At 46.9% G+C, this 16,709-nt stretch overlaps 1 protein-coding gene across 2 annotated transcripts in view; it reads right to left on the reverse strand.

The window, feature by feature from the left end:
- Window positions 1-3,031: 3,031 nt before the first annotated feature.
- MYT1 (myelin transcription factor 1) overlaps window positions 3,032-16,709 on the reverse strand; it is a 42,094-nt gene continuing 28,416 nt past the window's right edge. For both annotated transcript variants that reach the window (XM_086474529.1, XM_086474528.1), the window contains exons 14-22: window positions 16,078-16,140; window positions 15,793-15,861; window positions 11,662-11,724; window positions 10,997-11,080; window positions 6,621-6,842; window positions 5,951-6,042; window positions 4,922-5,025; window positions 4,660-4,803; window positions 3,032-3,172 (exon numbers count right to left, since the gene is read on the reverse strand). In XM_086474529.1, the coding sequence (XP_086330655.1) occupies window positions 3,032-3,172; window positions 4,660-4,803; window positions 4,922-5,025; window positions 5,951-6,042; window positions 6,621-6,842; window positions 10,997-11,080; window positions 11,662-11,724; window positions 15,793-15,861; window positions 16,078-16,140 (982 nt within the window). The remainder of the gene's footprint in view (window positions 3,173-4,659; window positions 4,804-4,921; window positions 5,026-5,950; window positions 6,043-6,620; window positions 6,843-10,996; window positions 11,081-11,661; window positions 11,725-15,792; window positions 15,862-16,077; window positions 16,141-16,709) is intronic.

Below are 16,709 nucleotides of genomic sequence, written 5' to 3' on the forward strand. Positions count from 1 at the left end.
GGGGCTCCAGCAACCGGCTGAATAGACACATACCTTTGCTTGGACTTTTGGTTCTCCCTATCGTGGGACTAGCGGGGTTTTAGGCACCCGCTTGGCCCCATGGTGACAGCTCCGTATTCTACAAAGCCTTCAGAGATACCCAACCTAAATTCCTCCTAAATCCCCCAATTTAGTAGGCAGGGAGAGCCAGGTTTGGGGTGGGCAGTCCCTGGCTGCAGCTCCGAGGAAGGGGTGGCACGCCGCCCCTCCAAGCCACGGTGCAGGAGCAAGGACGAAACCCACTGGGGACACCTTGGGGACATGGGCAGCAGCTCGAAGAAAGACCATAGGAACTAAAGTCACAAACAGAACTGGGTTTTATTACGAAATAACCCTGCCAGTACATAAGGAAGTTCTGTCTGCAAAATACATTTCCTGAGGAAAGTAGATCACAGTATTCGTTTTCACAGAATAACATGTAGCCTGCTATAACTTTCAATGTGACTCTTTATTATTTAAATATTAACAGTATTCCTTCACATAAACAAGTACTCAGTCATCACATAACCGACACACAAACGACAAAATAAATATACAACAAGAGCACAGTTCATTTTTTTTTTCCCGACTTAAATATTAAATAAATAATAAATACAGAATTTTCATTTCCTGTTATCAGTGCCTGAAACAATATGAATGAAAAACAAAAGAAAAACTGAAAAAGTCTCTCTTCCCCCCGGTGCCCCTGCCCCCCGCAAAAAAACAAACCAAAAAATTATCAAAATGTCTCAGTTATAAAATATCTTTAAAAAAATTCCCATCATTAAAAGAATAAATAACAAAATATATAAAAAATAACTTGGTTGCATCAAAATTACAAGTAGGAGTTGTAGATAGGGGTTTTTCTTTTTTTTCTTTTTTATGGAATATCATTTTTTATGGTCAAAAGTTTTAATTTTTAACTTTTTTTTTTTTGCTTCTTTTATCTTCTTTTCTATGGTGCGGTGTCCAGTTTAAAATAAGTATAAAATTAATAAATAAAAAAGTTAAATAAATAGCAAAAAGTTAACATAAGGTGTTGTAAATATAAATTACATACATCTTGCCAAAATTAAATAATTTACAGGATAATTAAACTAACTACTTTTTTTTTTTTCTCTCTCTCTTTCTTCCAGGAAGTGCAATTTCTCTACTTTTAAATACTAACTGAATTGCAGTCACAATCAATTTGGACTCTATTTACACGTTAAGAACATTGTGTTTTTAACACCTCAAATTATTTTCTTTTTTTCCCTTTCTTTCGTATTTTTGCACTTGGAATGGGTTCTAAAATAAATGAACTCATGGAGTCTGATCCTGCAAACACTTAAGACCGTGAGCAAACCCCCTCACGCCGGCTGCCCTGTTGAACGCACCAGGGGAACCCGCACGAGTCAAATCGCTCGAGGCCGGATCCAGTGGCCGCTGCAGTCACTGGGAAGCTTCCCACTGCCTTCTCCGAATCGTGGATTACGCCCTAAATATCTGCAGGATTGGGCTCGAAACGACACCACAGTCTTGCCTTTCGTACGGGTCAGCAAACCCCTCCGCAGCTCTGCTCACCCCACCGCCGGGAGGGACGCGGGATGCAGATGTGCCCCACGCTGGGACCTCTTGAGGGGGTTTTGCTCCCCTCCACTTCCAAAGCGTTTGCAGCAGGGGGACAGCGAGCTCCGGGGAGGGCGAACCCGCGGGGTGACGGCCGGCTCCACGCGCGACGGAGCAGGAGCTGGAGGGCAGCGTCGCAAAGACATTCATAGAGTTGTTCTTTAAGTGCACAGTGGGCTGCGTGGACCGAGCTGCTTACAAAATGCTTCTTTGGAAGAATACCCAATACCTGAATACTCTTTTTTTTTTTTTTCCTTTTTTCCTTTTTTCCTTTTTTGTTTTTCTTTTTTCAGAATGGCGCTTGCGCTGTGGTTTTGCGCAAAACGTAGAACACCAAACCGAAAAAATACCCATTGCCCTGTGGATACCTGTTAAGAAATCAACTACTGATTCACGGTAGCTAAGCACTTTGCTGGCCGTCAATTAACATCTCTCTTTTTCTTGGTTTTTGTTTTTGTTTTTGTTTTGTTCATCGCAATCTCAACCGTTCTCTGGCATTGATGTATGATCTCTGGACTGGCAGTACTGCGCCACTGTAAGGATGATCACAATAATGAAAAGAACCAGAACTGTCATCAAACAGACTTCCAAAAAATCATATACACCGGACCATGACACATTAAAGAATTCTTCTGTATGAAATATCTGGTATTGGCCTATTCATAATAGCTATTCTCATATTTAAGACAGACAAAGGAATACTGTAGTTGCAAACTCCAAAAGCTTCCCTGAGAACCTTTTTTCCATTGCGCTTTCCACTGGAGATCCAGAACTGCTCTTCGGATTTCTTTCAGAAAATAAAAATAAGCTACTTTATAATACTTCAGAGTTCCCATGCCCAGTGGATATCTGAACACCTCGGGGTTGGGAGGCCCAGCACAGGTTCAGATTTACAGGTAGCTTGCAGCTCCAGCACTTGTAGCAACATAGAACATAATTCATGTGTGAGTAGGTGATCTGGACATACGACCATAGACAACATGAGGGTTTAAGCCAGTCATACGCTAGTCTTGGATCAGACAAGACCCTGTTCCTGTAACTTTTTAACTCTTGGATCGACTCTGCAAGAGCATGGCAACTCATGAAAGACGCCTGCTCCTCACCAGCTACCAATCCCCACTGGAGACACTGGAGAATTTAACCTTCCATCCTGATCTACCTCATGGTCCAGGTAGAAAAATCCCACTTTTCTCAAGAAGGTCCAAAGTTAAGTAAACGAGAACATTGAGTTCGATCAGTCCCATGTCTCAGAAATGGCCTCTTGGTTACGTTTTGGTCCTTTTTTTTTTTTCTTTTTTCTTTTTTTTTCATTCATTAAACAAGTTTTCTAACTTGTAAACCTGAATACTTGGAGGGAAAGTTCCGTCTTACAGTCTTTTCGCTTGCTCGCCTCCGTCCCGTGGCACTAAACCTGGATGCCCTTGACGGCTTGCTTGATGCTCTCCAGCAGGTCCTTGTTCTCCGGGTTCTGGTAGCACTCCTGGTTTGTGTACATGTCGGTCAGCGTGTTCACGTACGCGTCGAAGTTCTGCTCACTAATCGGCTCCTGCAGCCAAAAAAGCCAAATAAAAGCGTTAGTAGTAGAGCAGGAAGAGGCTGAGATGTTTCTTTGCAATTAATCATCTGTGTATGTACCGAGAGCCAAAGGTCTCCACGTTGGAGCTTTTTTGTGCGTGGTCTGTACGTGCGGGAATCTCATCCTGCAACCCCTGATCCTGGCAGATCTTAACTGGGTCCTTAATTTTATGCGCTGGCCTCGCGGAACTATTAACAGCATCAGGTTAAGCGCGTGCAGGCGGTTTGACAGGCCTGAGGTTGAATTAAGCCATGGAAATGCAAGGCTGGAGGATGAGAGGAGGCAGGGATGGCTGAAGCATCGTGGAGGGAAGCAAAGGCAAAGTTAGGACAGGAGCCCGGCCACCTTAGGCTCACATCTGCCCACGCCAGCCCGCTGCTGGGGTACAGCTTTTGCTTTTGAGGGGGTTGTAGAAAACTTACAGATATCTAACGTGGAGTTAATGGGGAAAAAAGAAAGGGAGAAGGAAGCAAAAGAACAGGAATAAAATGAGCATACAAGTCTCGTGGGCATTATTTAATTGGAGTTGCCTGAAACCTTGAAAAAATATTTGCTGAACAGTTTATTTGACCTTTTATGCGTCAAATACTTTACAAAAAAGCACTCAGCGAGTGGTTTTCTGCCAGTTAGGCAGCTGGGTGAATACTATCCAAAACTGCTCTGCTGGAGGATGGCTTCCCTCCAACCAGCCTGAATTTAAATACAAACCCCAATGAAAAGGATTCCCAAAAAAAAAAAAAAAAAACAAAAAAAAACCCCAAACCGATGGCAGAAAAAGGAAATCAAAAGCTCATTCCTCTGATCATTGCGATGGTCTGTATGAGTTGTAAGAGGACAGCTTCCCCAACAACTCGAGCCCCCCCTCCACACACCTGGTTTTGACAACAGTAATTACATTCCTGGGAATAGAGAGATGGTAATTAATGGCCTTTTGTGGTTTTACTATTTTAGCGCAGTCTTTTCATTTTCCAGTAACTCTATGGTAACACGCTGCGGGCTGTTAGACCTTGTTAAATTAAACAAAATACACTCTCTTTAAGAATGCTGTTCTTTGGCTGCCAGCTATTCAAAACCGAATTGAAACTACCTGCATTATAATAGGAGCTGTAAGATCTTTCCGATGTTGAAATCCAATCCCTCCTGATCTCTGCTTGTGCTGTCTTAGCCTAAAAGGCACTGGGTGCCCTTGATAAAGTTTCCTATTTTGTGATAAAGCTCCCAGATGTAATGAGACAGAACAATAGATACAAAGGGAGATCAGCAGAAAATGACAACAAAAGGGAGATATAATGCAAGCTTCAGAGATAAGGTAAAAGTACTGATCTTATAAAGGACACGTAGGTGTATGTAGAGAAATTCTCCCACTCTTTAATTGTACATAAGCCTTATCGTGAATTGGGTTTGACACAGCTCCCTCGATCACGCCAGGTGGGGCGAGTGATAGCAAAGTTTCTCACCATGTGCGGAAGGCGGATATTGGCAAGACTTTGGATTAGAGCCTGGCTCAACCCTGAGAGCTCCAGGAACAGGGCTTCGTTTTGCTCCTCGATGATTTTGTTTTCCTCCTCAATGTTCTTCAGGTTCTTCTCCATGGTGGAGATCTGCAGAGCAAAGAGCACGGCAGGGTTAGCAGCCCTCACGCCATGGCACCCACCACCACCCGTGCAAGGGGCTCGGCCGTGCGTCCCCGGTCTTGGGTGCACGTCCAAGGACACAAACCTGCGACTGCAGTTTCACCATGGCCGCTTCCATCTCCGAGTTGGACTCGTTCAGCTCACTGATCTCCTTGTTCAGCTGCTTGATCTCTTCATCGTTCTCCAGAACTGCAGGAAAGGTCACGGGCCGTCAGCAAATGCTCGTGGGAAAAGCAAAAATGTTGGGCTTTCTGCTGAGCCCATCCTGTTGCATAGACATCACCACTCACAAAGTCCTCACCTTTGCTTTTACGTCCTCTAAAGGGGATGCACATCCCACCTGTTCATTTTTTATTTTTTTATTTTTTTTTAGTAACGTTTTTAGCATCACAGTTCAATGATACTTTATAGGTCAATATGTAAATGCAAAAGCCAACGACAGCACAGCGGTTGGAGTCCAGCACCTCCACGCACCTTGCAAGGTTGGCTGCCCTGAAAACTCAGGTCATTCTCCAGTCCTGACTTTGGGAAGACACCATTTAAAAAACTAATGCGTGTCTTGATTAGAAAGTACGAGGTTCATAAAATAGAGCAATATTTTTATCAGCATGCAGGTATTTATAGGTTACAAACTATGTAAGTATTCAAGTAAAATGCCTGAACCTTGTCAAATACCACAGAAACCTCAGCAATAGCACTGGAAATACAAAGTGCTGTCGCTAACAAAATTCCAGATCCAGAAATATCTGCAGGACTGAAAGCCCTGAATAGGTGGAAATCGCTGAATGACTGCAAGGGATTTGTAAAAATGCCAGTGGATATTTCAAAAAATATCTCCATTTCAGCATTATTTCTTTTGGCCTGGAATTTCACTATGGAAACTCCTTCTCTATCGTTTCATCTGCTCCCTCCCAAGTGTGTCACTTGGGGAGCGGTGCCAGTAACACACCACCCCAAAGATCCAAGCAACCGGAGAAATGGGTGTTCATAGCACATAGCTTGCAAATCTGTGGCCAGATTTCAGTTGTTGAAAGCGCCCCACTCGGCAAAGAGAAAGACATATGGGCTCAATACCCTGCCACATCTGCAAGGCAAAAGGAGCGAAAATCCTTACCATCGCTGGTCTTAAACTTTGTGTTGAGAATTTCATCCCCTGAGAGTTTTCCTTTCTTCCCCGCAAAAGTAGCTCTTGGACACCCTGACAAACTGAAAAAAATGAGTACAAATGGGTTTCATAAACTCTCGGTACTTATAGGTGCTTATGTTCCCAACAAGATCATGTACCATTTGGTGGAGATCATGCTGCGAGACAGTTCCTCTAAAAGCTTTTTATGATACAGAGGAAATTGCTTTACAAATAATGCCACAAAAGTCCCCATTTATAAAGCAAGAGCAATTTTCTCTGAACAAAGATTAAAAACCCACATTGTTTCCTAAAAGAGGGGGCATGACAGGTGAGGAAGGTGAGACGAGTTTGGCTGGTTTGGGCGTCAAACTCCCTGTTTGGGGTGCCCAAGTCCTGGTCTGGCTTGCCCATGGAAGGATGTTATATTACTAATTTTCATGATTTTGCCCAATCCACATTTCACCATTGCAATAGTAAAACAACTGCGCATTTTCTTCCACGCAGGAAGCTCCGACCTTGGATGTTGACCGAGGTCAGCACCAAAAGCATCAGCTATTGAGCCTTGCATGAAGAGCTGAACAACGCTCAAGCAGCAGCTACAAATTAGTCCATGGCAATGTTGTCACACACTCCTGGTGATTTCAACCCTGGGATTTACCTTCTGTGAGTGAGGAAGCTCCCGTTGGCGTGGCCGGAGCCGTCGCAGCCTGGTGTTGGGCAGGTTGGGCCCTCATTCTTCAGTGACTTCCAGGAAAATGAGGAGCCATTGAGCGATCCTTCCTTCTGCCTGCGGGCTGCGAGAGGGCACCCTGATGCGCTCCGGTGAGAGGCGTATTTGCCACTGATGTGTCCAAGCCCAACGCAGCCAGGAACCGGACACCTGGGCACAGGGAATTACCAAAAATTACAGCATGGAAATGAAGAGGGATGTAAGAAAATTAGTGATGAACAGGAAACGAGGAAGCCTGGGAAGCAAAAATTTGCATTTGGGGATCTCATCTGGACTTTATGGGATAGATGCTTAGTTGATGGAAACAGCAGATGAGATGTTAAGAGCTATGACTGCCCCTTCAAAAAAAACAAAGAGAACCAAGGTAAATCCTGCAAGACAGAAAGACTGTGGAGGTAGGTCACATCACACTCACACTTGCAGCAAAAGCAGGTCCTAGTGATGTCCCAAACTGTGTGTTTGGTGCCTCATCGAGGGCAAAGACAGCAGGTCGGGCTGCCTGACTTCGGGTCCCGACGTTAACCAAGGCTGGCGTGCTCGCACCGAACCACCACGCCTTTACAGTGATCTCTGCCTGGTCTTACTGCCCAGGGTCACCAACTTCATCACCCTACACTAGCACAGTCAACGGGATCCAGGAGCACTGCCTGTGCCCACGGAGACACAACCCTTCCCTGTGAACCAGTCCCTGACCTGGGAGCCGGTCAGCTGCAACCCGTGCACCAAGAAGCCGCCAACATGCTCCTGCAAGGAGGGCATCTGACAGGTTTGTGAGCCCGTACCCCATCAGACAGGACCGGTAAACCCTGGGGCACCACTCAGCCTCGCTTGCCTCCTCCTCCTCCTCCTGGTTCACGTCCCAGGGCTACCGAGAGATCAACCTGAGCTTGCAAGGAGATAAAAGTGGGAATTGCCATCAAGGCAGTGCACGAGCCCTCCCGCCCCCGTGCTTCTGCCGCCGTTTATGGCCAGTTAAGGCAGGCGGGAGCTGCGAGGGGTGTCGTGGAAGTGCTGACACAACTTCTGCTAATTGCCAAGAGGATGAGTGCCTCTCTAAAAGGCACCTTTTTCCTTCCTGCTCACAAACTCCCTGCCTAATGGCATACTCACTAAATTCAGCCGTTCGACAAAGCCCGGCGTATCTATTAAGGTTTCTGCTGTGGTTTGCATTTGTTTAAAGATGCTAGTCAATTATAAATACAGTTAAAAGTTTATTACTCAAGGGAGGTTACTCTAAAAAAAGGGGAGGTGGAAGTAGGTAAGAAATGGCAAAAATAACCCCTGTGTCCTCAGTTTGAAAGCAATTAGGGACTTCGAGTGTCCCCAGCAAAATATCTGCTGAGCTGCTCCTGAAAATCGCAAGCTGCGTTTCGCCACAGAAATGATTACCCTGATTGTTTACATTTCGTACAAAAGGGAGATGACAGCAGAAGGGGGGAGCTGTACACCCAGCCTTTTCCCAAGATAATTTGAAAAATGCTGATCTCGATTTTAATCAGCTGCAAATGCAGCACAATTCACTTATAATATCCCTGCCAGCAGGATCCTCAGTAAATTCATAACATCATTGCTTTTATATGATCACGAGCAAATTACTGAATCCTCAGGAGGAAAAGGAGAAGGGGAAAAAAAAAAAAGAGTGAGAAAGAAAGAGACAAACCCCAGCACTTAGTATGCAGCCGTTACGGCCCAACCATTACATATTTTACACTGTTAATTTAACTTTCATTACATTTTCATTGTTAAAAAAATAAACCAGAGCCTTATTGTGCAAAACAGCTGGCTAGGACCTTTTTTTTTTTTTCTTTTTTTAAAAGATATTATTATTATTTAACAGAAGCACTAGTAGTGTTTGATCAATTAGGCAGTTGTGGATGCTTCCGTTCTATGCCAAGGCTGGGCTGAAGGTTGAGGTGATCTGTTCAATCGCATCTGTAGCAAATTACTTGAAGGATGGAACAGCAAAACCAACAGGGACTAAATGACTTTCTCCTCAGTGGCGATGTGCAAATCTCGGCCGGGTTCCAAGTGGCGCTCGGTGCCGTCGGAGGATGGATTTGGAGCCAAAGCTCCTTAACGCAGACTTGCGCCGGGCACACCTTGCTGCGGGAGGCAAAACACGAGCTCGCCAAGGGCTGGGGGAAGGCGGCAGCGAAGGGATTGTGGTATCGTGTTGTTTTGCACATCTCCGAGGAGCTTCTGCTCCTCCTGGGCGTACCGGAGGAGCAGGGGTTGCTGCCCGTGCCGTGGGATGCTGGGGGACACCTTCACGTCCTCATGCCACAGAGACCCTCACGGCCACCCGGCACTGCCTGCACCCACACCCGCGGTCCCGCTGCCGATGGAGCAGCAGAGCCACAACCAGCCTCCAAGGCCAGTCCGGGGGTGGATGGCATCAGCTTTCTAGGAATCAGAAAATCCAAGCTCTGGTGATGCTCCAACAACATTCCTTGCCATTTTAGCTTCCCAGCGTTTGCACCTCTAGGGTGAACTGGGAGAGACCCGGCCACTGGTGAGGATGCCGGGGAGGGAGACCGTCGTTCTGCTGCGGATGCCCTGACAGCTCGTCCCACGTTCCTATACAGGCACCAGCTGGACCATAACAAAACAGCCCTGTAAAAGCCCCTTTCTCCTTCCACTAGGGGAGCTGCTTGGCACATCCCCAACTGGTGCCAGCCCCGAATAGGGCCAGCAAGGATGAGCAAAGCCACGGCTTCCTCAGCCCCACGGCGCACGTGTCCCTGGGGAAGACGTGACGAGGGGCGACCTCCCACCCAGGGGCCTCTGACTGCCCTAAAAGAAGCAAACACGGAACAGCCGGCAGTTGCACGACAGCATTTGCTGCTTGTCCCTTCCTTCGCTGTGTCACTGGTTGATGGCATTAACAGCACTACAACGCCACCAGCAATGTAGTGTATTTGAGCCAAAAAAGGGTTATTTTCCCCCAGATTCTCAAGTAGGGTGGTTAATTTTTAATAAACTCTGCTAACTCCTGCTAATTATCACACGGCTCATTTAACTGGGAGGCTTTCCTTCCTGTAGACTGAGGAGTAAGAACACAGCAGATGGCTCAAATATCATCTTTTTCTTAAAGGTCCTTCCCCCGGCTGGCGCATCTCCGTGTCCCGCAGCCCCCGCAGGGCTCTGCCGCACCCACCAGCTCCTGTTCTGGCTCAGCCTCTGCTCCAGGGCAAAACGCAGGTACACAGAGGGATTCACCTTTGCTCTTCTGCAAGGGCAAGACCTGCTCTAGGGCTAAAATGAGGAAAAAAAAATGCATTTGGGGACAGTCTGCTAAGCCAAAGGGGTTTGGACAGATATGCCAGTGCTCATGGGCATCCAGAAACTCTTGGAGGGGGTTGATAAGTTTTTCTGTGTTTCTTTTTACCCGCCTCCACCTGCACTTGCTGGGTGACTGGACTGGCTCTGGAAAGGCTGGGGATGCTCTGGTTAACAAAAACCAGGATCCTGGAGTCAGTGCTGTCCCCAGCCCTGCTGTAAAGGCTTTGATGTCTTGTAGCTGCATGAAGGGTTGACACATAGACCCCAAACCTCATGTCAGGCCCTGGACACTGTGCCTGTGATGCTCAGGCTTGCTAAAAGTCGGGGCAAATGGATTTCACAGCAAATGAAAGCTCCTGAGGCGGACTAAGGGATTTAAAATCGCTGTTCCCGGTAGGAATAAACCCCCTGGGATGTTTTGAAGAATTCAGCCTGAGGCAGCAGAGAAAGGCTTTTTCTGATCACTTTGAATATTCAGCTGTGGCAAAGACTCTACAAAACGTGTCTTATTCGGGGTTACCAGATCCTGACCCAACTCAGTGCTGGATAGTTTCTATGTCTACCGCGTTCCTGGGAGTTAAGCGAGCCTGCCAGCACCCCTTGCCTGCCCATTCCTGGCCAAAAGCCTGTGACATTTCACTTGACTGTGGGTTTTTACCATCCTTTACAATAGTGATGATTTTTTGCAGGCATTATATAAAGCACGGGCAGGAGGGGAACTCTTTGTGCCCTACCAGCCTACCTTTCACAGCCACAAAAACAAATAAGAAAAAAATACACCATTCCCTCCCCTACCACCCAATTTTCCAATCAAATTTCAAAATTGCAACACCATTTTTGGGATCAGGGAGAAATTTCCCCCAAACCAGCTTTGGCAGCGCCTGCTCCAGCGCGGGCAGACGGTGGTCTGAGCAGCGCAAGCAAGGGGGGGTGCAGGATGGATGCTGCTCCCCCCTGTAAATTTGTGCGAGGCAAAGGGGATGGAGCGAAAAGCTCCGCTCGGGAGTTATCTCCAGACTTACTTCATCAGCTCTGGGTCTTCTTTATCATCCTTTGTCGGGGTGATCTTGATCCCACTTTTCTTGGCACGAGGGCAGCCTGACAGACTGTGGTTAAAAAGAGAAGAAAGGCCTGTCTCACTGGCAGAATCACTGCATTTGCTATTCCCCCGCTTCAGTCATCTTTCCCTTGAATTTGGCACAGTGTTTTTGATCTCTCTCGTTTTGCAGCTTCACATCACGAGGAGAAGTCAGGAGGAAAAAAAAAAATAAATAAAAAATTGAGGGAGATGGACAGTAATTAATGGTGTCTAGATAAGAAGATATCTGCTAACAGCCTGCGATGTTTAATGGAATTGTTGAAACAGAAGGCTCAGATCTCTGCTATTAATGCTCTAAAGTGATAATAGAAGTCATAAATAGGTGGCATTATTAACAGGAACATTGCATCAGCTAAAATCTGACCCTTTGTCTTTTATTCTGTTGAAGGGAACTTCTAATCAGATGCTGGAAACATCAAAAAAAAAAAAAAAAAAGAGAAGTCAGATTAAAGAGATGAAAATAGGCTTCAGTTGTCAGTAACATTAATGTTTTATTCAGAACTTTACAACTCTGCCCACTGCAGGGGAAGAAAAAAAAAAAAAACCCAGAAAGAGGCTACAGAGAAAATAATTTAAGGGAGATCTTACCTTCTATGCGATGCATAATTTCCTGTTATGTGACCAGAGCCATCACAACCAGGAGTAGGGCACCTGCGGAGGAAAGGGAGGCTCAGATTAGCCCGAGGAAGTGAGCAGGGGATCGACGCTTTGTGACAGCTCATGTCAAAGAGAAATCTAGGGACTGTCAACACAGAAGCAGGTTTTTTCTTCCTGCCCCTTCTCCCTCTGTAGGAACAAGGTCTGGTCTGTAATATCCATGGCATCAACGTCGATGCATCGCTGCACGCATGTCAGGATGAAGTGGAACATCGGTGGGAAGAGATGAGGATGTTGGGAGCGTGGTGGGTGGCTGCTCGCTGGCAGAGGGACATGGGTCCCACCCTTACAAAGGGGACGGCTTAGGAGATCAAAAAAAGACCTCCAGGACAGTGTCTGTCTTCTTGGGGAAGCCATGAGGAGACAGCAGGTACCACCCAGGGCCATTGGGCTGGATGTGAGCATAGACAAGAAACCAGAAAAATAGCCTGCAGCTCTGGACAACAGGACCACCTTGGCCACCACCAAGAGGAAGCCCAACAGTTCTGGGTGGCTTGGTGGGGGCTAATCTCACTGGGAGCAAACAGACACCCCGCCGCAGGAGGGTCCTCAGAGTCCAAAAGTGGTCGATGCCTCTGATGGAAAGCAATGAAGGAACAGGAGGAAAAAAGGTTAGGTTAACCTCGTGTCTCCTCGTTCCATAACACCACGGACAGGGCACAGGGGTACAGCAGCCTACGGGGCCTCGGGCTGGGGATCACCAGGTCACCATGCACGATGCACCGGCAGCTTTTGGTGTTTCAACACAGAATCTGCCCCCGCAGCTCCTCAGCCGCTGCTGTTACAAAGGGGGCTTTGAAGATGCAGCCATGATCATGGGTTTGAAGGTAAGCATCCAGCGCTCTGGGCCGTGATTGAAAGCAAAGCCTGGAGAACACTTCTGTGATCACACGAACCTGCACAAAGGCTAGCAGGGGCTGCAAGCCCTCCTGAGCCTCAGCGAAGACAATGGCACAAGTTAAGCACCGCATCATTAAGGGTGCAGAAACGAGAGAGCTGAGGGGATGTGAAGTACCAGGAGCACAAAGATCTGCTCCGAACGCTGGAGGTAGAGGAGGACATAAAAGTTGTCATGGGGACAAGGAAGAGAGGCGAGGAGTGCTCGCTGAGGATGTGTGCGCCAGCCTGCCAATTAGCCAGGGCTTTTTGAGTCAAGTGATTAGGACCAGGGGAGGGGAGAACGAGCAGGAGATGCTCAAGCCGCTCGGTTCTGAGCCGAAGCAGGCAAAGCTCACCGAACGGCCACAAGCTTGCAGAGTGCCCTTTCTCACCAGGGCAGGATTTTGCTGTGTCTCCGCTTTCTCGATCCTCATTTTTAAAGCCACCGGTGCCTGGTTTGGTACCACTGGTTGGTACCTTGCAGCAGAGCAGGGATTTGGTATGACTCCGGGACACTCACCCTCTGGGGTGAACTGATGGGCAACACGTGGTGGTGCATGGGAAGCCTCTGAGGCCAGTGCCTTTGGGAAAGTCACTGTGCTGCTGCCTGGCCCAGGCAATGGTATAGTTGGGGTGCTCTGGCCCCTGAGAGTCAGTATAGCAATGATTTCCACAGGTGCTTTTAGTTTTGAGGCTTGGAAAATACCCTTTTTTTTTTTTTTTTTTTTGCCAGAAAAGATCAAAATTCTCCTCTTTGCCCCAGCTCTGAGGGAGCGTTTGGCATTTGTGGGTCATTGAATAGCCTCCGTTGGCGAAAAAAGTCAGCACCTCACCTGGGGTGGGAGAGCAGGGACACGTCCTGGTCCCAGAAGGGTGGCAGGGAGACTAAATCAGGATGAAGGCTCAGCATGCTTAGACCCAGGAAAACATAAATGCACGTAGGTCCGGTGCAGTAAGTGAAGGGACACATCCAGCAGGACCTCGATGAGGATGCAAATTCTCTGACTCATTTAGAAGTTACAGGTTTAGGAGATGACTGTGACATTTCCCTGGTTTACACTGTTAAAGTACAAAGCACAACTATTTCTTTGTTTTTCTAGCTTCAGGGTGGGATGAAGTTATGAAAACACTACCCCCAAACTCCTTTTGCCTTTCAGGACTTTTAAAAAGGGGAAAGAAGTGATTTGATTTTTATTTTTAATTATCTGGAGACAAATCATACCGACAGAGACCTTTTATTGCATGTTCCAGCCTGGAGCTATTTTTTTTTTTTTTTTGTACCAGGGATATTAACCCCTGAAATAGAATTTATAATAGAAACACTGATGTGGCCTTATCTGAAGCTGTGAAAAGCTATGACTGTGCTATCTGCAGTATCTCCAAATCCTCTTCCCTTCCTCCCGCCTCTGCTCCCATCCTCACCAGGACAGAGGAAAAAAGAAGCACTTGGGAAATACCATTAAAAAGCTTTGTTTTGGCCAGAAGTCTCCCATTTTAGATAGAATTTTGATAAAAAGTGCTGACATTGGATGCCCAAGGGGAGCAGGGGATACTGCACAGCAAGGCTCAGCGCGATGCTCTGTCTCAGGGATGACCCCGTTCGCTTTTTCTCCGGGCCCTTACTGGAAGTGGGCACTGTTCCTGAGAGCTTTTAATATCTTTAACACTAATTGCCTGGTCACTGGGCTATTCTTTAAGGCTGTTGGGGAAACACCAGTTCACCAAAGCTCTCTTAAGAGGTTCTTTCAAAATGTGTATCGTCTATAATGCATGATTAAGTGTACTTAGCGCTAATCATGCAAGAGTCCTTTCCATCCACTAGCATATTCTATTAATATCAACCAATCCAGCTACTTTTTCCACCTCTGTGATAAGGAGCAGGTGGTTAATGAACATTTTTCCTAGTGCAGCACCCACGGTGTGGAGCAGTCCCAGACCCACGCTGACCTCTGGGCCACCAAAAAGGGATTTGGGACTTTACCGATCACCTTAATGACCAAAGGGGCTCCCACCTGACTCTACTACGGCTCCAAACATCACTGGTTGCGTACAGGACACAGAGCATTATCTTTTGGGTTTTTTTTTTCATGATGAGCTTGTGCAACATGAAGTCCTCCATGAGGTTTTACTCTCAGTAGAGGCTCTTCAGTTATAGTTGTGAATAGCTCAGTGTCTAAATCATCCTGAAACTGGATTCAGCAAAGCAGGAAGCTCAGAGGAGAATTGGCCTCCAAGGGGAGGCTGGCTCCATGGAAGCGATGCTGGAAAAAAATTCACAATTATCTTTTCCCCAAAGATGCGGGTTGGGCGGAGGAGGGTTCGGGTCCCCCCAGTGTCTCCCTCTATTTTAAATAACATTTCTATTAAACCCTTCTTTAGGGGAGGCAACCTAAGAGAGCACTTGGGAAACCCTCTCGTGAAGAATAAGCTCCTACTGAGAATGAGGAGTTTCAGGAAGACAGCGGCAAAGCTGAAAACAGGATTCAGAGGAGAGTATTTGAATGAAAATGGCAAAACCAAGTCCCTCCCTTCAGGAGCAGAAGTGGATCTGGCCTCGCCAAGTGTTTGCTTGCTCCCTCTTTCTTTCCCTGACAAATCAAACTCCTACGGAAATGAATCGGATCCTCTGTTGCTGCGTCCCAAACGGCCCCTAAAATTTAGCATAAAATTAGCATCCCAGGTTCTCCAAAAGAGTTGGCTGTGCTATGTCCTGGTGGTATTTTCCCAGCTGTGTCTCTACCCAAAAATAAAGCGTGTGCCTTTATCTAGGCTTTGGATTATTTGAGAGACGTACAAAAACGTTGAATGAAAAGGGTTATGGCACAAACTAGGGAACAAGAGCTTGGGAAAAGATGCCAAATGAAAAAAAAAAATAAATAGCATATGTCTACAGTGCCCAAAGGAAACCTGCCAGGGGTCCAGGTTATTTCTGATCGCTGCCATGATCCCCCCTTCCCAAAATAAGCCTTCCTCCGTGCCATTGCCTCCTCTCAACGCGGCAGCTGGAGGCTGGACTCCACCAGAGCTCCTCGCAGGCGAATTTCGATCGGCTCTTTGAAAGAAGAAGGCAGGGGATGGAAAAGCAAAAGCAGAGCAAGAGGAGAGGGGACAGGGAGGGGGAAGAGAGAAAAAAGGGTGGAAAAAAAGAAAAAAAAAGGAGTTTCAAGTTGAGCGCAAACATACTTGAGGTCAGCAGAGTGGGCAGCCATGAGGTTTCTGAGGCTCTTGTCAGCAAGAGGACAACCAGAAAGGCTGAAAGAGAAGAGATGGAATATCTGGATAAGCAAAAAAAAAAAAAAAAAAAAAGGAAAAAAGGAAAAAGAAAAAGGGCCAGGGCGTGGGGAGGGAGAGGGGCAACAGAAGGTGGGGAGGAAACAGAACCAAAGTATCCACATGGTCAAAAAATATACTAAAAGAAATAAAAAGTTGTCTTTTGAGTCTGAACCATGAAAAAAAAGGTCAACCCACCTGCGGTGAGAGGCATAGTTTCCCGTTATGTGTCCACTGCCGTCACAGCCTGGGGTTGGGCAACTGGGCAACAAGAAGAACAACGAGTGTAAGTGCTGGAAAGGAATGGATTCACCCGAGAGCCGCGGATCTGCAAAGCCAGCTGAGCCCCTCTCGGGGTCTGTCTGCGGGGGGCTCAGCCCAGCCCTGGCGCCAGACCCCTGACACCGGCTCTTTCCATCGGACGTCGGCAGGAGTTCATATGTTTGCACGCAAATAAACCAGCTCAGTCCCTTTCACCTCCCTTTCCTCCTTTCTTTTGTTCCCAAAAGATCACACGGATCCTGAAAAAAATTTGAAAAATTTGTGGCAAATGTGAAGAAAGTGCTCAGAATACTTAGCTTCTTGGTTTGCTCAGTGGCAGCAGGAGACTCAAAGCAGCCTGCTGGGTGGCGTGACCAAACAAGGCATCAACACCACTGCCCCGGTGCTGCCCGTTTGGATGATTTTTGCAATACTGAAGCTCTGGCTGCAGGAATCAGCTTATTACCTGAAAGCATCAGATTTCAGTTTTCTGAAATGATTTTTTTTTTTTTCCCCTCCCCAGCCCTTATAGCTGCAAAGAAAAACTTTGCTTGAAAACTCCAGGAAGG

The sequence above is a fragment of the Leptosomus discolor genome, chromosome 17 (genome assembly GCF_034619465.1).
Source record: "Leptosomus discolor isolate bLepDis1 chromosome 17, bLepDis1.hap2, whole genome shotgun sequence".
NCBI lineage: Eukaryota > Metazoa > Chordata > Aves > Leptosomiformes > Leptosomidae > Leptosomus > Leptosomus discolor.